A 27,561-nucleotide genomic window follows, 5' to 3' on the forward strand; every position below is an offset into this window, starting at 1 on the left:
GACTCATCGCGGGAGGACACCTACAACTGTCTCAATCTCTACTACGAATTATCTCAATCAACGCCACCTACCGCCCACCTCCACCACCACAACCAGTATTTTTTGTCTGTAAATTGCGTGTGTTCTGAAGGGCCGATTTGTCTGTGTGCGGGATGAAAAATCAGAGTTTCCGGGAGAAAAAACCCTGCTACCTCCGTATGAGATCGGCTAACTCATACAATATATACAATAATTTTAAAAGTGGACACCATTTTGAGCCCAGAGATTCTTCGCACCCCTGTCCCATTTAAGGGACGCCAGGAACTTGGGGCCAATTGTAAGGGTTTGCTCGCCATGGTGGTTGTTCTGGAGATAAGATAGAGCAGTAGTTTCTCCATTTGCTTTCTGCTCCGCAGTATTACAGACGTACACAATATAATCATATTGCCATCTGCAAATCTCTGATCACAAGCTTTTCCATCATCATTTGATTTCAACCTTGTGTCAGTACTGACAATGCTGCTTCCCAATGTCAAGAGCGGTGACCCCAGCAGGTACTTATTTAATGGCGGCACTACTCGCCATGTCACCGAGTTGTCATTGGGCTTTGTGAGGTTTTAAGTGAGACAGAGTTGCCGCTTCTGCTCCCCCACGCCCTGATAGCTCAGTCGCTGTTGGTCCACGGCTGCTTATTCTCCAGATTGCTCTGCTTATATCGCAGCTAACATCCATATCTGAAGGCTGTTCCCCGATCCGCCACCTAGGGACGCACCCGGTAGTAGTCAGCTCTGCCCCGGGATACAATAATAATAATATATAATAATAATAATAATAATAATAATAATAATAATAATAATAATAATAATAATAATAATAATCTCTTTGTCTCGAGTGGGTTCCCAACAATGAAGCGTTCGAAGCGCCACGTATTTTATATTCCAAATTAATTCTGTAACATGATTTTTTTCCCATATGCTCTTCTATGGGAAGTTTAGTGGCTAAACTTAAGAAATTAAAAAAAAAATAGTAATAAACTGAAGAAATACTAACACGAACTCACAATAGTTTCGCAACTAATTAATAATTGCCGCCTTTTTTGAAAACAAAACAAAACAAATAGCTCCCCACTGAGAAATTTACTTTTAAAACTGAAATAGGGTGTGTGTATTTGCACGGTGGTTTGCTTATGCATCACCAAATATGTTTCACTGTTAAAGCTTTATGTATATTTAAGTGTCACTGGCCTTGTTCCTAGGTATTCAGTTTTAAAAAAGAATGACCATTTTTAACTGTTCAGCATCATAAAAAATAGTCCATGAAGTTTTTTTCTTTCTCCTAGTTATCTAACTAAATGCTAAAGAGTTAGCAAGTATAATCTCTATAATAGATGTCACTACTACCTATTCATACAGCAACAGCAGCTGATGATGATATGGCGATCTTAGTGGGCTTTGACGTTTGCAGCTGCCTTGAATATGTAGTCCTTTATGATATTTCTACGGTGAAACGTATCAGTCAGGCGCACACGCAGAGTTGTGACCTTAATAACTTTTAAACGCTTTAATAGAGCATCATGTTGTGATAAAATTTGATATTTTTGTTTTCTTTCTCGAATTAGCAAACCGTCTCATAGACCATAGTGAATCTGTTATTAAGTAAATACTTTTATACACATATATATGTTCACTTGCTAATGTGCACATATCGCTACCTGAGGATCCCAAGAATTGTTTATTATATGCGCACTTGCCAACGTGACAGTATTTGAGTTAATGATCGGAATATAAAGGAAGAGGAGCGGTGAGTGTTACTGAAAATCATGTTTAGTAATAATGTTTTTTGACTCCATGGGGGCCTGAATAATAATAATAATATCACAACTGCTTTTTCAAATCGATGTAGCCCCAGCTTTAAAATATACAAGTATCATTATATTTTATGGTTGCAAGTTGTCAGAAACAACATGAGAATAAAGTTTAGGAACTTATTCTGATAGTGGAACATCTTTTAACGATAATTTCTTAACAGCTGCTTATATATCGATTCCATGCTTTTGAGGTGTTTTTAATTATTATTATTATTATTTTTAAGCGGACACTTAGGAAAGAATAAGGTTATTATGCCATTTGCTATAGAATTAATTTGAATTGCCCTTATTTGTCAACATGACTTCCTGCTATGGTTTTGGTGATGTGGGTAGTTCTGCACCGAAAATGTTATTAGAAAATTTACCAGGGACCACACAAAAATGGCCAAATAACTTTGAGTTCCCAAAAATGCAATAGTCAAAAACATAACTTTGGGCAAATAATTGCAACAAATTATTAAAAAAAAAAAAAAAAGTGACAGTGTTGTGTGTGTGTGAAATTGACAGTTCTTACAATTATGATTACAGGAAGCCTAAACTGACAGCAAAGCCAGTATTACACTCTGTGGCCTGACCTTTGTGACAGAGGCATTCAACTCTTCTGCTCCACTGCCAAAACTAGCACATAAGTTACAAGGGATATGCAAACTAGTCAACAGACTGCCTCATATGCAGATACTATCTGAGCAGTTCATTGTTATTAGTTAATGAAAAATGTTGGTAACATTGAAGAACTTTTGGAAAGTGTTCAGAGAGGTGTGAGTAAGGTAATATATCTTGAGAATTTTAGGTATGAGGATAGATTCCATCTTGGCAGATAGGTAAAGAGTTGATATGATGGAAAGCTAAGTTAGGGTTTATACAGGATTAATGCAAAAGAGATTACTGTATTCATGGAGTGACCAAAAATGAGAAACCAAGAGCACAGCTTAGAAACACTAAACAGCAGGAGTTAATTATAGCTATCACTTTATTGTATTGCAATAAGTGAATGACTGAACTAGAAAATGTCTCTTTTGTGAAACGCCCACATGATGCCTTAAACTTTTTTATGCATCTTCTTGTGCTCCCATAAATGGTATTAGACATCTTCCTCCGGTGATTCAAGAGTAGTAAGCCTGCTCATATAGCATTCATAATCATCATCTTTCAAGCAATATAAATAGTGCAAAGAAAGGAAGAGATTGACATGACTTAAAGTATATGCCATGTCATTGACTGTTCATCTTTAGCAATTTTTTTTTTTTTTTTGGTCATTCCACCACAAAAGATTTGAATGCTAATATCACATTCATTGCTGTGGGGTATGGGTTATATATCGACCTGAATGATTTGTAGTGCATTGTAAAGTTTGCCTTTGGTAAAGATCTAAGTTCAGATTATATCCTAGACACAAGGAAACTTTTATAAGGACTTTTTTCAGCTGAAGATGAGTTAGTAGTGTCATATCGTAGCAGGATTTTTCATCTTACAAAAGAAACAGACTAGCCAGTTAAAAAAAAAAAAAAAAAAAAAAAAAACTCAGTTAATAGACACATATTGGTCTCATAGCAAGACTAACATAATGTGTTGGTCTTGTGTTCTGAGACCTACCTAATAACTTTTTCAAACATATCAGTCTGCCAAGAAGGGAAGACAGTGAAATATAGTCATAAAAATGAATCAGCAATAACATACTATAGTACAAATAAAGAGAGTATAGCACAAAGAGAAAGTGAATATATATATATATATATATATATATATATATATATATATATAGCAATGCTGATTTAACCATATTGGGAAGGGAATTTGCCATTCTGATAATCGAAGAGATACATAATTGAAGTATAATTACATGGTACTGTACCAGAAAATCAGTTGATATTCAAGGGTTGATTATGAATAGCAGTACCATTGACAGGGTGTAGCATAGAGGCAGCCTGCCTCATGGCACAGCTTAATAAGGGAGCTCGTTCATCCAAATTGCAGTAGGCGCCAATAGGAAAGAAGTTTTTCCAAGCTTGAACTGATTAAAAATTAGTTCCAAACATCAATTACACAAGAAAGATTGGTTGGTCTACTAACTATATCAATAGAGGCGGACATAGCTTGTTATTTAAATTTAGAAGATCTTATAAAGTTTTATTGTGCAATATCCCTGTAGAGCAAACATTTAATTAATATTATTATGTAATCATTTTGCATTAATGTTTCTCTTGTAATAAAAACAAAATAGCAATTGGAAATTTTCTTATATTTTTGTCCATCAGGGGCGATATTTAATTGTTTGCCTCAGGGCGCAATCTAATCTGGCAACGGCCCTGATGAATAGTGTGACCAACTGGAAATGCCATTACCTGTGCACAATTTCTCTTGGAAGAGCATAGCTAGAAATACTAAACAGTAGAAGTTAATTACAGCTATCACTTTATTGTACTACACTAAGCAGAGGCGGTCTCTGAGTTTGCCACCACTCTCAGTACACATCAAAAATACTACAAAATGTCAAAACAACATATAGGGAAATAAATTAAAACACTATGTTTAGTTTTGAAGTAAAACTTTAATTTCAACATTCTAAAATGTTATTTTTCTTGCTTTTCTGTTAGCAAAATCGTTGATGACATTGGAAAAGTCTATTTCATAGTAACATAGGTAATTCTTAATAAAATTTTATTTATAAAAACTCCTCTCACAATTAGCAACACTTACAGCAATTGTGAGGAAACTTTGCAGTAATATTACAATATTTGGAACTGAGTCTCGGGACTGTATTTTAGAATTAACTGCAAAAGTTCAAAAAGGTTCAAAGTGCCGCCTAGGGCAGACTGCTCCCTCTGCACCTCCCTAGCTACGCCACTTTGTCACAACCAAGTAATCTGGCTTCGAGTAAATCTGATTACATCTCTAGTTAGTCATTTTTCATCTCCAAATAAAGAAGTGAAGAGACAGTAGAAAATAGACACTAATAGAGATAGAGATGGTATATTGGAATCCTATCAATTCCATATGTAATAGGTAGAACACTTACTTATAAAACAACAATACTGCACATTCTTCACCTGCAACAGTGCTGTTGCAGGTGAGGGATGGGAAAGAAGAAGAAATCTATTGACCTCTTTCTTGAAGTTTTGGGGGTTTTAGTTGTTGGAGATACGCTTCATCAGGAAGGTTGTTCCAGAGTGTTTGCAATTTTTCTGGAACACAATGTTGGGCAACAAATGCTCTTGTTTTAATTAACAGGTCTAACAGAAAGTGAAGAAATTATAGTTTCTGGTTTGTTGGAGCACTGGCCATACAGAACTGAAACAGTGCATCTGTGATATAGTAGGAGTCATTGAAAGAGGGATCATCTATCAGTTCACTCACTTTCTTTTGGACAGCATCAATATTTTTAAGGAACGTTTTGTGTGTACTGCTACAGAATGCATACATTTTTGAGGCTGAGGTGTCGTTGATGTAACATGTTTGTCAAGAGATGGCAGAAATAAATGTCACTCCAAGGAGTAAGATCTAAACCTGTCTGATTTGTATATTACGAAGGATAAAGGTAGGTGAGCTGTTATTACCAGCTCTTATTCCATTTCAATCACCTTTTGTGAGAAAAAAAGGCAGGAGTGATCATTTTTTATTTTTCACTTGGTTAGACTCTAATAAATTTAGTTTAATCCTTTATCCAAGTGTGAGCAAACAAAGTTTGCACTGAAAATATCTTCAAGACTGGGGTAAGGTAGTACAACACTAAGTGTTTTGCATTATGGGAGATACTGAGATAGGAGTGATGTTAGCTTGGTCCACCTTTGCTACGAGTTGCCCGGTGTTGTACTATCTTACCCCAGTCCTGAAGATATTTTCAGGCGCAAACTTTGTTTGCTCACACTTGGATAAAGGATTAAACTAAATTTATTATTATTGAGAGTGATCAGGGTATCCTCACCCCATTGGAGCATTTTAAGGTGCTGATTGCCCATGATCTTGAAGCATGAGATGTCAGAGCACTTCGTTATTTGTCAAAAGAGTAGGATGGGTGAAGTGCACTATCATCTGCACATCTGTAGATAGCATTGCAGGGTGATTGAGAATAAGCCATTTATGTATGGGATAAAAAGGGTCATGGAACAGATCCCTGAGGTACTCCTGCACTGAAGAAGCTCGAAGAGAGAGCCATCCACAATATGCCCTGAACAGTCAGAGAGAAAGCTTGCTACCCAATTACAGGGGACAACAGGTTGTCAAAGGATGGTAATTTACTGAGAAGGGTAAATGGATTCCAGACCTTTATCTTCCTTTTTTGAGCATGGTATATGCTTGCTTCCATGCATCTGGATAATGATGATGATAATACCTGGGTGGCCCAAAGATAAGATAATCTGGAAATCCTGCTCAAGTTTTCATACCAATTCAAGTATCATGTCACACAAATTGATGAAAATCAGTTATTAGTGTGACGTGATACAAATAACCTTGCCATTGTGGGCTTAGAATCTACACAATCTACAGCTAGTTGGTTGCAAAGTGGAAACTTTTTTAAAATATTAGAAAAGCAGATAACCTTGGTTAAAGGATGAACTATTTAATCAACTAAACATTGATTAACAACATAGTGATCTAAAGAGATTCAATGATGACTTCTAAGGCCGGAACAGGCCACTCTAGGCCTAAATCCTTGAAAAGTATGATGATGAGTGATCTCTCAGTTATTTAGCCTTCAAATACCCAAACCCTGAGTTAACCAACCCTTTAATGTTATGTAAAACTATAGTAAAACTTCAGTTTAATATAAACCAAAATAATCACTCGATGTTTTGACCTTCACATTAAGATCATCATCTGGAGTATACACATATATATACAAAGAAACAAGCTACATTACAATCAGCATGGTATGCTAAAGTTATATTAATTTGGTCAACTGTTAAAATTACTAGCCCGATCTCTGGTGAAGAAAAATAATAACCTTACTACATCAAAGCTAGAGTCATTATTATTATCTATTTGGTTAAAATAGATAATGATGATGTAGTAAGGTTATTTTTTTTATTTCACCAGAGGTCAGGCCAGTAATTTTAACAGTTGACTAAATTAATGTAACTTGTAGATTGTAATACTGGGCAACACACACCATGTAGCTTGTAATACAAGGACTGGGCAACTTGTATATAGAGGTTAATAACTTCACATCCCTTGCCTTACTATCCTTTCTTATGCATTACTTCAACCTTGGTATCACTTCTGGGTCTAGCTCCCACTGATGAGACCTCAGTAAAGGTCGAAACCAGTTAGGTAGTGACCCTTCCCATAATGCATAGCATTATACATGTCCATAAGGATATGGGCTTTGCATCATTATGGGATACTAAGGCAAGGGATGTGAAGTCATGTATACGAGTTGCCCAGTCTAGAAAATAATTCAGGTGCAAACTTTGTTTGCTTACACTTTGATAAAGGATTAAACTGAGAATATAATTTCTTGGCATCTTTAATTTATACTTTAACCAAGTAGAAAAACTCTAAATATCTATCTCTAATCCAGAGTATTTTACTAATGTGTGATACCTTTTGTCTACATGTATTCAGAGAAGAGTGACCAAGTTGGTGAGTGATATAAAAAATGCTCCCTACATTGATAGATTGAGAGCTTGTGGATTGCAGAGATTGGCTGATAGGCGAAGAAGAGGGGATATGATAGAAACATTCAAATTACTAAAAGGTTTTTATAGGATTGATGCAGGGGAAATGTTTCAGCTGTGTGATAGTGATGGAAGAACAAGAGGTCATCTCTGGAAATTAAAGAAGAGTGTGGTTAACAAAGGTGTCAGAACAAGGTTTTTTGCCTGGAGGGTGGTGAATGAGTGGAATTCATTGCCTGACTTTGTTGTGAGCTCTTCATCTGTAAATGAATTCAAGAAGAGATATGACAGATATTGTTTTGCTAGTTTGGGTCTCCCGCGATGAGTCTACTGACTCCATGGAGATACCCGTAATAATAATAATAAAAACTTGGTATCACTTCTGGTTTTGGCTCCCACTGATGAGACCTCAGTAAAAATCAAAACCTGTCTGAGTAGTGATCCTTCCCATAATGCATACATGGTATATGTCTGTAAGGATATGTGCTTTGCATTATGGGATACTAAGGTAACGGATGTGAAGTCATTAGCTTCTATATACAGTTGCCCTGTCCTGAAGTTTCTTCATGTGCAAACTTTGCTTGCTTACACTTGGATAAAGGATTAAACCAAAAATATAATTTCTTGGCATCTGTAACATAAAATGTTTGTTAATTAATTCTTAATGAATTAAATATTTCATCTTTTTATGTGTGGTTGTATGTTTTTATAGAAATCCCCCAGGTTTTTTTTGCATCATAAGTGAAAACTTGACCCATTCAACAAAAATGACTAGCAGTAAATTAGTAGTCTATAGGTCATTTGGTTTTGATGATTATGTTGAGTCCATACATGAGAGGTTGGTTGATCAACCTGTAGTACACTAGTATCATATATGCGCAGTAGGTTGGGACAGGAGGAACTATTTACATTTGATTTAAAAGACTGTATATTGTATTCCTTGGAAAACACATAAAGGGAAGTGTTTCACAATACAACAGTAGCAGAGTTGAAGGAGGGGGAAAATGAAACTTGTTCTGTGATGATCAAGTTGTACTGTGAAGGCATGTTGAGCATCAGCTGCACGTGTTCCACCAAGCATAGTAGTACTAAGTAGAGTAATTATTGATGCTATTTCAGATGAACATTTCCTCACTCCAAATGTGAGAGCAATATTCAATAGCTGGGCAGATTTGTAATTTGTATAAAGTTAACAGCTGTTCAGAGGTGAAGTAACATCTCGAGTGAAAGAGAAATCCAATTTTTTTTGAAACTGAGAATGCAGTGGTTGTGATGTATTTATGCTTGATGTCAGGGTAATTCCAAGTAGAGTAATGTCATCTTGTCTGGAAATTTGGATCTTGTCAAAAGTAACAATGGGAGAAAATGGTTCTATTTTGTGAGAAATAAGACAGAACTGGGTTTTATTAGCATTGAAATTGACGAGATTATCTGACCCCCCCCCCCCATTGGAACACCACTGGGATAGATACCAGTGGAGTAAGAGAGCATATACAGGCATTTCCATATACAGCAACATAGGATAGGAGTGAGTTCTGGTGCACAGCACAAACTTTCAGAACAGTTGGAAGTTTGTTCTGAAAAAGAGTCAGGAGACTTTTTTTTGTGTCTAATTTGGACAGTATTTTTCTGATCTTTTTCTGACAAAAGGATATAGGTGGAATACGGCATGTCTCCAGACTGTATGATACAATCTGGAGGCATGGCGCAATCTGCAAGTTGCTCTGTGCAGTCCCATGCAGAACAATAGCAAAACTAATCGATAACATGCTAAGCAACCGCCTGTTCCAAGTGTGTATGGACGAGAACAAAAGTAAACAAAGACCACTGGATAATGGACTACCACAAGGGTCAGTTCTGGCTCCTCTCCTTTTTAACTTATACATCGCAGATTTGCCTAATATAGCCTCCAAGAAGTTCTGCTATGCTGATGACATTGCTATAGCCACCAGACACACCAATTTTACTACAATGTTCCATTGTAGTAAAATTTTACCACACACCAATTTTACTACAATGTTCCATTGTAGTAAAATTGGTGTGTGGTAAAATTTTTCTAACACCTGAACAATAACCAGGCTAACAAAGAACTCATGATCTACTTCAACCACAAACTGCTACGCTACAACAGATTCCCAAAATATCTGGGTGTCACTCTGGATAGAACACTATCTTTTAAGCCACATCTCATTAACACAGCATCCAAGCTAGAAACAATATACTGCAAAAACTATGTGGAACAACTTGGGGTGCCTTAGCAACAATGCATCGTTGCACTGCTCTTGGCCTCGTTTACTCTACAGCTGAATACCTCTCACCCATATAGCTGAACAGCGCCCATGTGCATTTGGTTGATGCCCAGCTTAACACAACTATGCGCCTTATTCTGGAACTGTAAAATCAACCCCAACCTACTGCTCCCAGTGCTAAGCAACATCCTGCCTCCACACATCCGCAGATCCAACTTTTACTATATGAATACAGCAAAATCATGGAAATCCAAAATCTTCAAATCCATGAAGACATCCCACCCCTAGAAATAAACAGACTAAAGGCAAGGCACCTTCCAAGCTTAATAGCAAAAATTCTTATAGAGACAAGTTTCAACATGAAGGAGAAGTGGAAAGAGTCGTGGTGCAATACTTCAACAGGGATCTTCCATGAATTAGTGGAACCAACACAGATACCTTCGGGTTTTGACCTACCTCGGAAAACTTGGTCTGCTCTTGACCGAATCCACACCAACCATGGCTGATGTGCAGACCACCTTTACAAATGGGGCATGATTGCCTCACCCAAGTGCAACTGTGGATAACCCTGCCACACAATTAATCATATTACAGCAGAATGTGTCCAACATGCATACAGTGGAAACCTGTCAGACTTCATCCATGCTACACCAAGTGCAGTTGACTGGATAATTCTCGATTCTTGAGTGTCTTTTTATGACTGTATTATGTCTTATTATTGTACATATGTCTATTACTATGTCCATATATATTAAGGTTTAATGTAATGTAACTTTTCATGTGTGAACCATATGCTAAATAAATAAATAGGGGGAATTGTATGTTGAGCAGCATTTACCATTGTCAGTTGTGTGCATTGGAGACAAAATGCGAAGCCAAGAGATTGGATTTTTCTGTGGGTGATGATGCAATAGAGCCATTTGGTATGATAGGGGTGAGAATAGTGTTGGACATAAGTTACGAGCAATTGCTTTGGTGAGAAGACCAAAAGGATCGGCTCTATTTGGACAGACTGTGTTTCCTGTATTTGCTCTTTCTAACTCTGTATTGGAAGCATTGATAGTTTTTTATATATATTTCCAGCCTGGTTGGCCGAGTGGTTAGCGTAGCCGCTCTCCAGCCAAAAGGCTGCGGGTCGAATCCCGCCCTGGCCATGGATGTTTGTGATTGTCTGTGAAAGTATTAGTGGTGGTAGTTGGCGGTAGATGGCGTTGGTATTAGATGAAGGTTAGTGGAGTAGTGAGACAAAGAGTTGTAGAGTAGATGTCCTCCCTCGATGAGTCTTTGGACTCTGGAGGTGTGATATAATAATAAATATATTTTTAGCTTGAATATAAGCGCTAAAGGAGGATGGAGTCCTTGATGCGAGACAGTTATCGTATGTTTGATATTTCATTTGTACAGCCTTGACACATCTTTTGGAGAACCAGGGTTTAGTTAGGGTACTACAGTTCAGAGTAGTATGGGGAATGTTAAGTTCAGTGCATATGTTTGGGTTGCAAGGCTAGAAGCAGTAGTAGTAGTCCAACTGTGGGAATGAGGCATAAAAGTCACAGAGATTGTCCTACATTGTACTGTTATAATGCCAAACTATTGTATTGGAGTGGCTGTTAATGCGTTGTTGCATGTGGAGGAGGTAAGCACTAGATTGTGGTCAGAATTACCTGGGTGAGGGGCCACTACATACACTGTGTATTTGGAAGGGTCGTTGGTGAGGAAGAAATCTAGGGTGTTTAGGGACTGGTTCAGGTTATATGGCGTTCTGGTTGGCATGTGAACAAATTGTGTAAGGTTGTTGGTGATGGCAAATTAGTATTATTATTATCATTATTCAGTCCCCCATGGAATCTCTTGACTCCATGGAGTCAAGAGATTCGTTGTGGGGATGTCCTTCTTAGGAAACACAAATCTATCATATCACTCCTTGAACTCATTGACCATTCTTGCTCTCACCACTCTCAGGCAATACATTCCACAAAGAAACCACACTTCACCCTCTTGCTCACAGCTTCGTTTCATAACTTCCAGGGATGGCACCTCATCATCATCGGTCCTTCCCACTGTTCCACCAAACGAAAGGACTCCCCAATGTCCACCCTGTAACTGCCTCTCAACAGTTGAAAAGTCTCAATCATATCACCTCTCCTTCTATCCACCAAACTCTGCAGTCCACATTCCCTCAGCCAATTCTCATAGCTGATATTGTACAGTTCTTAAACCACCTTTGTTATCCCCCTCTGTACCCTTTCCAGAGTTAATTTATCCCTTTCAAATCCTGTGTACCAAAAAGTGTGGTCTGATCAGGGTCTTATACAACGGTATGACAACTCTTTTATCTCTGCAGTCGGCATCCTTCTCAGTATTGCAGCAATCCTCTGGGTTACCTTCAACACCTTTGCAACATGTTCACCGAATTTCAGTTTTCTATCAATCATCAACCCCAGATCTCTTGTCTCCCCTACTCCCTCCAAACTTCAAGACCCTACATTTTGCCGTGTTAAACTGACCCCCATTCATTTGCCCATCTGTCTAGTTTATTCAAATCCTCTTGCATCTGCACTATTACTGATAATCCTTCCTAGCTTCACATCATCTGCAAACAACTGAATATCTCCCTTCAATCCATTGACAATGTCATTAATATAAAGGTTGAACAATACAGGTCCCAGTACTGAGCCCTCTGGAACCACACTTGTAACTTTCTGCTTCCTTGATATGGTCCCACCAACTCTCTGATACCTATTAGATAGCCAATCCTGAATCCAGTTGACTAACCCGACATTTAAATCCATGTGCTGCAACTTAAATATCAGCTTATCATGTGACACCCTATGAAATGCCTTTGCAAAATCCAAAAAAAATGGCAGTATATCCCTTTCCCTCATCAACTACTCTTGTCACTTTATTATAAAAGGCAATCATATTACTAAAGCAAGAGCACTCTTAACAAATCCATGTTGATTCTCACAGATAACATTACCCTCATCTGCCCAATGCTGTATATAGTCTGTCACTAATTTCTCCAAGATCTTAACAACTACTGATGACACACAAACTTTCCTATAATTAGACGCTTCCAGTCTGCTACCGCCTGTATACAACGGCACTATCTTACCTTCCTCCCATTCCTTGGGTACCTTTCCCGCAGCCAGACTTATGCAAGAGCCAGGTCAACGGAGTTGTCAGTTCTTTAGCACATTCTCTCAAAACCCATGGTGAAATACCATCCAGTCCCACAGCTTTATTGACATTCATAGTAATCAGTATTTGGAACACACTCTCCTCTTGCACCTCTAATCCTTGTACCTGCCCTATTCTTCTAGTATTAAAACCTATTTCTCGAGGATGAAATATTCCAGTAAAGTGTTCATTGAACAACTCCACTATGTCCTCCGCATCAGTCACTCTAATCCCCCTTTTATTCCACAATGTCATTCTTCCGCAATCATTTCTCCTCTTGCTAGATAGCTAAAAAATTTCCTCAGATTTTAATTTGAGGAAATTTTTTTCTCATGCCAATCGTTTCTCATATAACAGTTTTGCCCTCCACCTCTCCTTATATCTCTCCCATAATCTTTTTTTCAACTGCAGTTCCTGTTTGATATTGTTTGTCATCCATACACCGAATTGTGTCTGCTCTTTGACTCATGGAATACAGCTTACTATTGCTGGTAACAAATATTCCTTCACAATTTCCCAAGCACTAATGATATCCTGGCCTTCCAGTTCTGTCCTACATGGAACTGTCCCAAGTTGATATCTAAGACTGTTATAATCACCTGCCTTATAATTCCACATACATTTCCTTTTCTTTGATACTCCTGCATGTCTATTCATCTTCCAAGTCAAAATCACGTGGCCACTCTCTTTAACTGGTGGAAGAGATGTCATCTCATTTATTATCAGCTCTTCTGATGCTATGACCTAATCTAAAACTCTTGAACCTCTTGTTGCCTAAGACATTTGTCCCTCAAGAAATCTAGGAATTCCATTCCCTTATTACTACATGCATTTTCCTCTTCCCAGCTTATACTGTTGTAGTTAAAATCTCCCATAGCAATCATTCTTCTTGCACTTGCCAAGCTCAACTGCCTAAACATCTCCTGCTCCCCACCCTCTGTGCTCCTTGGTTTGTAGGAACACCCTACTAAATATCCTGTCTTGGCCACTTCTACCTCACACCGTATCCTTTCAAAACCATTAGTGTCACAGCCTTCCAAAGCCTCCACTCTTAGATGACATAAGTCATCGCTTATTAAGAAGTACTCAATCACCACGTTTTCTTTTCCTATCCTGCCAAAAAATGCTGTACCCTACTACTTCAATTCCTGTTATTATATCATCTTCCGTCAACCACGTCTTCGAGATCCCAATAATCTTTGGCCAGTCTGGGTGCTATCAGTGCCACCAATTCATGTCCTTTATTTTGGATACTTCTGGTATTAGTATAAAGCATAAAAATATCACTGCTTCTATACCTATTATTATCCCCTCTAGACCCCACTGGACTCAGTGTTACCTGATGCTATCCCCCTTCCCTCCAAGACCCATTCCCACAAGAATCGACCCCTGCTACCATCCACCATGGAAATTCTAGTTTACCTGCATTGACACACCAACTCGATCAGAAAACAGCTATCTCTCCAGATGCCTTCATCCTTCCTCATTCAAATGCAAGCGGTCTCTCGCATACAGTTCCCTTCTGTCCTCAAATGCCCTCCAAGCATCCAAATATTCCAGTCCTCTTTTCTGACACATTCTGACTATTATGCTATTCAGTATTACTGCTCTCAGGGGACCCTGTAACCCCTAGAGAGCGCGTCCCCTGGGTGGCAGATAGGGGAGCCCACCATGTGTGTGTGTGTACATGCGCATGCTTGTGTGTATATATATATATATGGTGGGGTGGTCCGAATATACTGAATAAGGACTCGTGGACCAACAGGGCCATAAGGGGCAATCATCTTGATTGTAAGGGAAGCGGCACTCCCATGGACCCCTAGCTGGATCTATCCTCTCCTTCTTCTACTTTGAGGAAGACCCACTTACTTTAATCTTTCCTATAAGGCCTTATCAGCCAACTCTTCTTACTTTATGACCCTTGTGCTATTAGAGTACTCGAGGGCCATGGGGTCTTTTCATTTCTGGCCTTACAACTATGTCCTCTCTATAAACCTTACTACCCTTTCCCCTTCAATATACCCTATTCCTCCTATGGGTTTAAATTCGGAAGAAGGCGAGTTCAGAAGCCTTAAGGTAGCAGCCCTACCACTGAACTATTCCATCGTCAGGCTAGTCCCCTGACATGGAGAACATAACCATACTTGTAAGCTGACAGAAAAAGATAATCGGATTGAATCTATGGGAAACGACCCTGGAATGGAAAAGGGAAAACGACAAAATATAATACACATAGCAAACTGGAATGTAAGAGGAATAGCATATAAAGAAATAGAATTAGACCAGTTATTAAATGAAAGAAATTTTAAAATAGCAGTAATCACTGAAACAAAAAAGAAATTAAAAGGAACTATGAGAACTGAAAATTTTAATGTGATATACAGTGGAGTCGACAGAGACCAAAGAGCACAAGCAGGAGTCATGATTTGGATTCATAACTCCCTTTCAAAACAGTTAAAACATTATAAATTATGGAATGAACGAATAATAGAAGCTAGAATAAAAATAGATAGAGGCTATTTAACAATAATTGGTTTATATGCCCCAGAAGAAGGAAGAGAACAGGATAATATTGATTTTTATAATCAGCTACAAAACATATATAATAAAATAAATAAAAATGATTACATAATTTTAGCAGGAGACTTAAATGCAAGAATTGGAAACACGAAAATTAATAATAATATAGGAATACATGGAGAACACACTCTAAACAGAAATGTAAAAAATTGATTGACTTTGTAGTTTATAATAACCTAAAAATAATGAATTCCTTCTATAAACATAAAGACATACATAAATATACTTGGGCAGCAAGAGGATGGAAATCAATATTAGATTACTTCATATTAAATGAAAAGACATCAAAATTTTCACTAGATGTTAGAGTTCACAGAGGATATGAAATAAGCAGTGACCACTTCCTTGTTAAAATAAAATTAAGATTACCACCTAAATGGCTACAAGTAACAAGAACAGAAAGAAAAATTGAAATATTTGTTTATAAAACTAGACTATTGAATGACACAAATGTACAATGGCTATATGAACAAAGAATTAACCAGTATCTAGATAAAATAAAACAAAATGAAGAAATAGAAATAGAATGGCTTAATATAAAAACGATACTAAATGCAGCAGCAAATGAAAGCTTAGGTAAGACCAAAAAATTCAATAAAAGAAAAAAAACTGAAGATCTGGGATGATACAATCAAAGAAATAATCAAAAAGAAAAAAGAAACCTATCACAAATGGTTAAGCAGTAAAAGATTAGAAGATGAAATAGAATATAAAAGAATAAGAGCCATAGCTAAAAGAGAAGCAAGAAATAGACATAGAGAATCATGGAATAAATTTGTTTCTAATTTAGAACATGATTTATATAAAATAAGACCCAATGTATATAAGATTTTGAAACACCTAAATGCAGATACCAAAGAAAACATAAAATTAAACACTGAATTGAAATTAGAAGAATTTCTAAATTACTACACAGAACTGTGGACAGACAAATATTTTAAAAAAGACAACTGCAAACAATTAATGAAAAGGAAATGACTGAAGCAGAATTAGAAATCAGCCTGAAAGAAACAAGAAACGGAAAATCACCTGGAGAAGATAAGCTAGGTTCAGAACTATATAAATACGCAGGAACAAGATTCAAAGGAAGACTCTTATTATTTTTAAATAAAATTTACTCAACTGGTATCCCCCCCCAATAGAATGGAAAAAAGCAATTGTGATTCCTATCTTTAAGAAAGGTAATAGAGATGACCCTAAAAACTATAGAGGTATCAGTATACTAAATTCATGTTACAAAATATACAGCAGAATCTTAAATAACAAACTAATGAAATATTCCGAAAACTTTATTCTAGAGGTACAAAATGGATTTAGAAAAGGATGATAATGTATAGACCCAGCCTTCTGCCTAAAATTAATAATAGAGAAAAGAAGAGAATATAATTTAGAAACACATATTGCATTTATTGACTTTGAAAAAGCATTTGAGAAAGTTAAAAGAAACATATTATTTAACATATTAAAAGAAAGACAAATACCAAATAATATCCTAAAAGCTGTCACAAGTATATATGAAAATAATCAAATACAAATAAGATTAAATCATGAGCTATCATATACAAGAGAGATAAACCAAGGGGTCCGACAAGGATGTCCCCTCTCAGCAACTCTTTTTAATATCTACTTAAATGAAATAATAAAATGGAGTAAAAATTTACATCAAGGAATTAAACTTTCACCTACAGTTAACTTAAACACTCTCCTCTTTGCAGACGACCAAATAATAATTACAAATTCTGAAGATAACTTACAGAAAGCTATTTTAAATCTAAATGAGATATCCAAAGATTATGGTATGATAATATCAACGGAAAAATCAAAAACTATGGCCTTTAAAGGACAAGATCCAGCAAGAACTAAAATAGTATTAGATAACAAGATCTTAGAACAGGTGAATTCATTTAACTACCTAGGATGTATGATCACTTATGAAAATGAAAAAGATATAAACATAAAAATTGCAAAATATTTAAAAATAACAGGAGTAATTAACTCTAGATTTAAACCAAACCTAGTTCAAAAACAAACCAGGCTAAAAGTATACAATACATTAGCCCTACCGGTCTTAATGTATGGAAGCGAAATCTGGACAATAAAACAAAAAGACAAAGATTAACAACAGCAGAAATGAAGTTTGAGAAAAACTGCAAAGTATACCCTATTTGATCACAAAAGAAACGAAGATATTATGAAAGAATTAAACCAAGAACCAGTAATTGAAAAAATTAAAAAATATAAACATGGATGGAACACGTTCAAAGAATGAAAACAGAAAGATTACCAAAACAAGCCTTAAAGTACAAGCCATTAGGAAAAAGAAAACCAGGACGTCCTCTTAAACGATTCAACGATGACTTCTAAAGCCGGAACAGGCCATACTATGCCTAAATCCTTGATACGTATGATGATGATGATGATGATGAGTATTACTGCTTTTCTGCTCAGCTCGTCACTATCATACCTGGGCAACGCACACACACAATCTTTCCTCTCTTTTCTTTTGTACAACCTCAAGCAAGAATCTCAAATCTCTCTCTCTGCCTGATTTGCATTGCCTCTCAAGTCATTCAAGCTCACAATCATTTCATCCATCCTTTCACCCCTCTTAATTGCCACAGTCACACTTTCTATCGTCCCTCCAGGCACGCACTCCTCTGACACCCTGTCTTGCACACCACAGATCATCAAGTCTCCATACATTACACCTCTTACCACTCTGTTCCTTGATTGCTCACCTGCATCCCTCACTCTCTCTGTGTTCTCCTACTTACCTGCTGTCCTGGCATCACTCTATCCCTGGTTCCAGCACTCCCTCGAATTCTTCTCATGTCCTCTCTCTGACTGTTTCCATTCTCTACTCTTCTACCATTCCCATGCCACTCTCTTATTCCCTCTCTTCTAATGCTCCTATTCTCTACACTTCTATCATTCCCATACCTCTCTCCCTCATTCCCTCTCTCCTACTGTTTCTATTCTCTCCCCTTCTACCATTCCCATTACTTTCTCCCACTCCTACTCTGATTTGCCTTGCATTCATCTTTTCCATTCACCTAATCTCATTCCCAAGACATTCAACCTCCTCTTTCAACTGCAAGTCAGTCACTCTTACTCGCTATTCATTCCAATCCAGATCATCTCCGAAAACTTCACAGTAATTTAAGCCTTCTACACTCCCGACTTATTTTTTCATTAATATTTCACTTATTGTTTTCTCCTATGACACTACTCGTCTCTTGGCATTTGTTTCTCATCCCTGACACAACTAGGTTAATTATCGAAATATCTGATTGATTAAATTAGATATTTTGATTGCTCCCATTGCCTACATTTTGCACATATATGCACTCCCCTTCTCTTACCCACCACATATCCAACTCCTGGGATGCATACATATCGCAAGCACTGCATGCCACAAAATCCTTTATTATGTTACACAAAATAGTCCTTAAATGGCAGAGGACTTGGTGACACGCCGTTTGTAATTGGATCTCTGGCCGCCATCATTCATTTACTGCCTAGGAACTACTAAACTAAACTCTAAATATATGTAAATGCTATATAAACACTATATATATATATATATATATATATATATATATAAGATAAAAGCTATTTTAATTATACTGAATAGCGAAAACTTATCTTCACTTCCAACGCAGATGCGTCCGACTCTGACCTCGCCTTCTCGGTAACCCAAAAATAACATGATATGTAACAAAAACTCCAAAAGCCGCACCACTTGAGAAAAAGTGTAGCGCAACTCATGAAAGAATTCACATTATACACAGTTTAAAAAACACTTTTTTTTTTTTACCACAGCTCAAATCCACCGCCACGTGTTTCAGCATCTCTGCCTGCAATATCTGTTCAACTTGAGGAGAAAAGCCAGTTGGTGTAGTGGACATTAAAATCTTCTAAGAGGATGATTTCGCTGTTGGGAAACTGGGACTGGAGAAAATCAATTTTTAAGGAGAGGAAATTATAGAGCTCAGAGTGGTTGGTGGCATTGCAGGAGCAATAGAGACAGCAAATGAATTTGACTGAGTGGGGAAGGGATATTTTCAACCAAAGAAGGTCAAAGTTGGGTGATTATTGGTTGGATGCTCTCTGGCAAGGTAAGTTAGAGCAGATGTATACACAGACACCATCCTTGGTTCGAAAGGAGTTAAAGCGTGTGTAGTTTGGAAAGTTGAGATGAATAGTTCTTGGGGAGGTCAGATTTTAGTTTCTGCCAAAAAGAGTAGGTGGGGTTTGGTTGACTGAAGATGGTAGTGGACACTATTAAGGTTGGATTTGAGGTCATGGATGTTGAAGTGGATATGCAAGGTTCTGTGAGGTATATATTTGACCGCAAGGTCCTGCATATTTCCTATGCAGTGTCTACTTGCATACTGGTTTCCATGGTGGCTACTAGTGGTGTCACTTGATTTTTGCACTAATTTAGCTTGTGTCTGTGATTTAATTTAGTCTATGATCCAATTGTTTTTTGCATTTTTGCATTTTTTTAAAATTGTTTTTAAGATGCTGCTTATTTGGAAAGATCTTTATTTGAATCTTATCTAGGATGCAAAGAACCTTTTAAGGGATATCAATTGAAGGTGAGTTAGCCTGGTCTTATACTGAAGCGTAAGGGTTTCCTCTTGGTAATTTTTTTTTTTTTTTTTGTTTACAAATGGGCCAGAATGTGCACAATTGAGAAAATAACATTCTGGCCTTATAGCCTTAGTTGTATTGGCCATAATTTCTACTAACCCAGATCTTATTAGCAAGAGCCACTTAATCAAAAGGATTTAATGTCCTTAATGACCTTCCTTAATGACCTTGTTACTCTAATAGATAAAAAACACAGTTGACTGGTTTACCTAATCCAGTGGTTCTTAATATTTTTTTTCATCCTTTCCCCAGATGGCTTCTTGGCTTTTCATTTGTCATGCATTTGCGACAGTAAACTTATACATTTATTTGGAAAGACCTAGGTTTAAATCTCTTTTCTAACAAGGCAGAGAAATTGTCCTGAAAATAACTTATACTAATTGACATGTCTGCTAGGTTGACATTGTAACAAGAATAGAAATCAAGGAGTGATAGTGAATGAGGGTAGGGTATTTTAATTTCTGAGGGCTCATTGTAGAGGTGGCGGACAACCTAGCATATTGCTACTATGGTAAGGGGCTTGTTGTTTTCATGTGTAAAGCTTATTTTGGAGTATTCCTGAACTGCAAATCTGTCTTCCATAGTGATATGAAAATCTTAGGCAGGGTGCAATACAAGTAACAAAAGTAATTTCAGGACTGTGGAATATGAATGATGGTGGTAATTGAAGGGAGTATGAATTGCAGTCTGATAATTAGGGCAGAAAAAGTGACATTCTACATAAGTTATTGAGAAGAGCCTACAATATAAATATAGGAAGGATGCCATCCCTGAAAATGGCATATATGGTTGTGGTGATATAATGGGATTGTGTTGTGATGGTAATGTATACTTTGCTTGGAGTATTTCTGAACTGCAAATCTGGTTGCCTAACATTGGTTTCTATGGTGATATGAAAATCTTAGGCAGGGTGCAAAAGCAAGTAACAAAGGTAATTTCTGGACTGTGGAATATGAATCATGATGGTTAATGAAGGAATGATGTCTACCAGTGATAGGGCTGTTTAAAGATCAAAGCTAGTTAACTTGGGATCAGACCTCATATATCCCTTAAGAAATAAGATGATCTGGGAATATCCTTGCTGCCCTGTTTAGTAAATTTCTCTAATACTAAATGAATGATCATGACCAAGAAGTTTGGGACTTAGCCAGTTGTATCAACTATATCAACTTAAATCATGTATGTTAATGTGGTGCATCATAAAGAAATGTTATACTAGCTTGAGTTGTATTTAATTAGCATTACCCAATTAAACACAACATTGTAGTTTTCATGAGAGAACCAGAGTGAACAGTAACCATTATTTTATTTATTTATTTTTCAATGCGATTCCCACTGATAAAAGGTTGTAAGCCTGAAATACATTAGTATTGTAAGTGGACTAAGGATTTTTCCCCCCATTTTTATTAGTTTTAGTTTATTACAGTTTATTATAATATAGTTATTTATATAATATACAGTTTATTATAATACAGTTTATTATAATAATTTATAATAAACTGCATTTTGCCTGAAGTGCAGCTTTTGGAGATATCCTACATTCATTATTATGTAGAGTAAAATATTTAGAAAATATACAATATTTTATTGTATATTAATGCAGCATATTTATTCTGAAGGAATAATTATTCTATCACATTTAATAAATTATTATTTCATAGATATGAATGAGTTGGAGGCACCTGGCAATGCGTAGGAGGACCTTCTTTCTAATTGTTTCACTAGCCTTATTTTCATGGGCAGCAGTCACCTATCATCTCTTTCTTCAGCGACCACAAGGAAAGGTAATTATTTAATTTTTAACTGCTCAATAGTATTGATGAAAAGTGGAGATTTTTTTTCTAATTAGCAATAAAATCAAATCATGGATGGATATAGTGTTAAGATAGACAAGTGTGGAGAAGGTTGGAATTAAAGATATTGTCAGGGTTCATAATATTGTTCACACTATAAACAACATTGAGAGTTAAAAAAAGATAGTATTGAGATCATACTTGTATTTGCAGAGAATCACATTTCTTTGCAAGTATAATCTCCATTCCACTTTCAAACCAATTGTTTAGCTAGCTACTTTCATTAGTTTTCCCAAAGATCAACTTCTTCCTCTTGCACATCCTGGAGTGTATAAAGGTCCTTGTGCCCACAGTTTAGCTCAACTTAGAGTGGTAGATCAGTTAACGTCTTCTTTGAAGAACACAACGATTATTTCCAAGATCATCTGTATGTCAAGTCAGGAGTGACAGACTACACTCCTTCATATAAGATTAAATTAAAGAGACTTTTGGTATTCCATAGAAGTCACTATAGGTCTGAAAGACTATTTTTAGAATTAGCATCAGCTATGAAGCAATCCCTCAGCCTTAAGTATGGTTGCCAAAGATCTGGGAGGTAGTCTTTCTGAGACTATACAGGATGCCATGTTAGGGCATTAGATACAGTTTGATTTGTTTCTAATGATTTGATTGAGTGCCTATGTTCTTGTAACTGTTATAATTTGTGGATGATACCATAGAGCAGTGGTGTTCAACCTTTTTTACTAAGTGAACTTTTCTATAAAAAGTTATTCGGCGATCTACTCTCTTATATAGATCACGTTCCCCCAGCCTGATATCTGATTACGCATAAATAAACAACTAAAATCAAATACACAACTAAAAACTTTATTTGTGTATTTAAAAATTTATTTTTCACTTTTAATTATTTTAATGCAACAAATATTTTAATACAAAAAAAATATATATATATATATATATATATTGGAATAAAATATTTATTTCTCTATTTTGGAAAACCAAAGTTAGAAAAAACGACAGATTCATTACAAACTCACAAGTTATAGGAAATGCTGGTTGATTTAAAAAAAAAAAAAAGTTAATGTGAAATTTGGCATTGTTTGGACCTCGCAATATTTTCATAATCAAGTTTATATGAAGAAGTGGCCAATCGCAGACAATCATCCAAATGACCATTTGTAATTTGGTTTCTTAATTGATTTTTTATGATATTCATATTTGAAAAAAGCGGATTCTGACAACTATGTTGATCCGAAACACGACAGAATTTTTCGTGCAATATCAGTTAATATTGGGAATTTTTCATGTGCATACTTCCAAATGACTTCATTGTTTATTGATTTTAAATGTAAACTATTCTGAATGTTTATTATCTCAAGTTCTATTTCAGCTTGGTTTATATCAAACAGCGACTAATTTTATTTGAAATTTCTGTGATGTTCAAGTTTTCTTGAAATGGATTATTGATAAAAGATACAATCTTTTCAGTTTTATTAAAATCTTTAAATCTTGAATTTATTTCTTCCTTAACTAATTCTATTTCACTAATAAATTCTTTTAAATTATAGCGAAGCATTTCTTGATTTTGTTCAAAAAATTTTAATAAGTATGGGAGATGTCTAAATTTGCGGTCATTTATATTTTTCTTTAATAAAAGTAAGTATTGTTCATCAAATTCCTGACGTACCCTTAAGGAGTGTACAGGATATGATAGTACTATATGAAAAATTTACATCATTACTAACTTCCTATCTACAACTTTCCTTCAAATCAGTTTGTTACTTGTCAAGACTCCAACATTATCCGATCTTATATTTCTATCGTCTAAGGCACTTTGTACCGTATCAATCCACCTATATCTTGGTCTACTCTGGATCGTTTTCCTGCCAACCAGGCACATAACACTTGTTTTGCTAATCTTTCCTCGCCCATTCTGTTCAAGTGACCATATGACCTGAGATTAGCTCTGCTAACACATTCCTGGATGCTGACAATGTCAAGTTCTTTCCTAATATCCTCGTTTTTAATATGATATTGCCATTGATGCCATCTGTTCATGCCTCTAATCTTTCTCAGGACTCTCATATCTGCGGTCTCTAGTCTTTGGTCAAGTGTTTTACTTCTGACCCAGCTCTCAGATCCGTAAGTTAAAACTGGTTTGAACACTGTCTTGTATACTGCTAATTTAGTGTTCCGACTAATTTCTCTCTTATTCCATATGAATTTATTCAATTGACTTCCTACCATGCCAACTTTGTTGATTCTGTTGTCTATTTCCATATTTAATTTACCATCTTCACTAAAAATCGTGCTTAAGTAGCTGAAATGTTTTACTTTTTCCTCAGGTTCCCCATTCAAAACACAGTCGACATTTTCAATGATTCTACCTATTTTCATTGTCTTTGTCTTTTTATTGCTGACCTTCGTACCATATCTATCACAACGGTTATTCAATTTAGTCAGGGAATCTTGCAAACTTGTAGCGGATTTATTTAGAAGTATAACATCGTCCACATAAAGCAAAGAGCTGACATTAATATCTCCAATTCTGATATGTTTAATACCATTTTCCGTCATAATGTGATCCATATAGATAATGAATAACAGAGGGGATAATGTACATCCTTGTCTCAATTCTAACTGCTGACTTGAAACTCAAATAAAGACTAAATATTGCTTGATATAATGCCCCATTGACACCATATAACTGTAGTGTATTGAATAGCTTCTCTCTTGTCACCTTGTCGTATGCCTTTTTCAGATCGACAAAACTTAAATACAGATCTTTGTTATATTTCCATGCTTTCTCCACTAATTGTCGTAAAGTGAAGATCTGATCCTGACAGCCTGTATTTGGCCTGAATCCAGCTTGTTCTTCACCAAGCTTTTCTTCCACAATTCTTCTCAACCGTTCTCAATTATACTGGCATAAATCTTGCCTGGTAGGGAAATACCTCTGTAATTCTCACATTTGTATTTCCTTTTTTATATATGGGTACTATTAGAGTTCTATTCCAATCATCAGGAATTCGTCCCTCTGTCCAGGCCTTCTGAGCTATGTAGTGCAGCCACTGTAAGACTTTTATACCACCATACTTCAGCATTTCTTGTCGAATATCATCTACTCCTGCTGCCTTCCCACATTTCAAGCATTTGATGGCTTTTTCTACTTCAAGTATGGATAGGTATTCCTGACTGTATGCCTGTTGAGTGTTTTTTACCACTGTGCTATCACTGCTTGTTTCATTTAGTAATTTTTTGAAGTAATTACTCCATATTTCAAGGATATCTTTTTCTCCCGTTTTCATGTCACCTTTATCATCTCTATCTCCTTTTACAGCACTCTTTTCTCCATTTCTAAGCTTCTTCAACAACCTCCAGAATATCTTGCCACCTTCTTGATGTTTATTTTCTATGTTCTTGCCAAAGTCCTCCCATGACTTTTGTTTAGCTAGTTTTACAAAGTGTTTAGCTTTCTTACATTTGTCTCTGTATTCTCTAAGAGCATAAGCTGACTTATTTGCCAGGAACTTTTGATATACTTTCTTCTTTTCCTTCACTGCCTCTTTAACTTCTTGTGAAATTTTTCTAAGAATAGAAAAATCAGAACTCCACCATGGAGTTCTGATTTTTCTATTCTTGCAGATAACCTCACCACATGCCTCTCTGGCTGAATCAATCAGAGTTTTCTTCAAGGTTTGCCACTGAATCTCCAAGGTTTGGTTCTTGTTCCCAAACTCTTTCATTATTTTTTTTTCAATAATCTTTGTGTATTTTAGTCTACAGTTCACATCCGAGAGCTGCTCAATTTTTATTCACTTTAAAACTTTCTTACATGTCATTCTTTTCGATATGAAATTCAATTTTATCCTGCTCAAGACTAAATAGCGATCGCTTCCAATTTCAAATCTTCTGTACGCTCTGGTGTCCTGCACCAGGGAGAAAACATCACTATCAACAATAACATAATCAATGAGACTTTTCTTATTCCTTGCCTCTTCTGTCCATGTGAATTTGTGCACATTTTTATGTTGGAACATGTTGTTAGTAATAACCAGTCCTTGTCGTGAGCAGAAATCCAACGGGTATTTGCCATTATTATTAGCTTTGCTCTTTTCTCCAAATTTTCCCAAAACATTTTTGTATGTCTGACAATCACTTCCTACTCTGCTATTTAGATCCCCAACAAGTACCAGCTTTTCCTTTTTCATTGTGTCAGTAGCCTCTAGAGCCTCAAAAAGTTCTTCCACTTCTACCCTAGTAGAGCCTTCTGTGGGACCATAGGCACAAATAAGTCTCATTGTCCAGTTGATATTTGCCCACATCACTCTACTTGAGACTGCCTGCCATTCAAGAAGATTAGCCTCGTATTTAGTGTTGAATACTATGACTACCCCTTCTTTTCCTTGATTGTCATTGCCTGAATATAACATTTTGTATTTATTGCTCAGAAAGATCTCACCAGTTTTTGTCTTTTTTGTTTCAGTCACCTCTATTATGTCGATCTGGTACTTATCTAATTCCTCAGCTAGCTCCATTTCTTTGCCATTCAGGCTTCTTATGTTGAAAGTACCGATCTTTAACTCTGGTGATGTTGAGTTTGGGTGTGCTTTCAGATTTGTTCCAGTAGCTGACTTTTCGCTGTTTGCCCTGGTTCCCTGGTGAAAACAATGGGGGCCTTGTTTAACCGGGTGACGCCCCAGCCGGCATGTAATTTTGTCATGTTGTACCATCATTTTGTATACTGGTTTAAGCCAATAAGAATACAATTTGGTCAGCTAAATCCCAAATTGCCAGCCGATTCTCGTTCGTTCAGTATCCAGGTAGATACTCAACAGGGCGCACCACAAGAAGGTGAGGATTGGACATTAGGTCAGAAGCCCCGGTCGGTTCTCCACATTCCTTTAAAGGCTATGTGGAGGTCTCCTCTCAGTTATACAGCTTTGACCCTTAAGCACCCCGAAAGTATTGTTGGAAAGTTTTTATTGAACTTAACATGTCAATTCAATTTTTATCACTACCTTGTAACTCTAAATTTAAATTGCTTAATTTCGTACAAAAATCTACTAAAAATGATAAAAGTAACAAATATCTTTTATCACTCAATTGTGGATAAATATCTCCTTTCATCAAGAAAAATTTTTATATCATTAATTAATACAAGAAATCTTTCTAAATTATGGTGGTATAAAAGTCTTACAGTGACTGCACTGCATAGTTCAGAAAGCCTGGAAAGAGCTCTACTCCAATCATCGGGACGAATTCCCGATGATTGGAGTAGAGCTCTCATAGTACCCATATATAAAAAGGGAAATAAAACTGAATGTGAGAATTACAGAGGTATTTCCCTACTGAGTGTTCCTGGCAAGATCTATGCAAGTATACTTGAGAAACGGTTGAGAAGAATTGTGGAAGAAAAGCTTGGTGAAGAACAAGCTGGATTCAGGCCAAATAGAGGCTGTCAGGATCAGATCTTCACTTTACGACAAATAGTCGAGAAAGCATGGGAATATAACAAAGATCTGTATTTAAGTTTTGTCGATTTGGAAAAGGCATATGACAAGGTGCCAAGAGAGAAGCTATTCAATACGCTGCAGTTATATGGTGTCAATGGGGCATTATATCAAGCAATACTTAGTCTT

General features: G+C 36.4%; 1 protein-coding gene across 1 annotated transcript in view; it reads left to right on the plus strand.

The window, feature by feature from the left end:
* Nucleotides 1-1,289: 1,289 nt before the first annotated feature.
* The window catches only part of Mgat1 (alpha-1,3-mannosyl-glycoprotein 2-beta-N-acetylglucosaminyltransferase), a 328,989-nt gene continuing 302,717 nt past the window's right edge, over nt 1,290-27,561 (plus strand). The window contains exons 1-2 of the mRNA XM_090400969.1: nt 1,290-1,779; nt 21,788-21,910. Of these exons, the coding sequence (XP_090257095.1) occupies nt 21,794-21,910 (117 nt within the window). The 5' untranslated portion in view covers nt 1,290-1,779; nt 21,788-21,793. The remainder of the gene's footprint in view (nt 1,780-21,787; nt 21,911-27,561) is intronic.

The sequence above is a fragment of the Typopeltis vanoorti genome, chromosome 11 (genome assembly GCF_054136105.1).
Source record: "Typopeltis vanoorti isolate ZY-2024b chromosome 11, IOZ_Tvanoo_1.0, whole genome shotgun sequence".
NCBI lineage: Eukaryota > Metazoa > Arthropoda > Arachnida > Uropygi > Thelyphonidae > Typopeltis > Typopeltis vanoorti.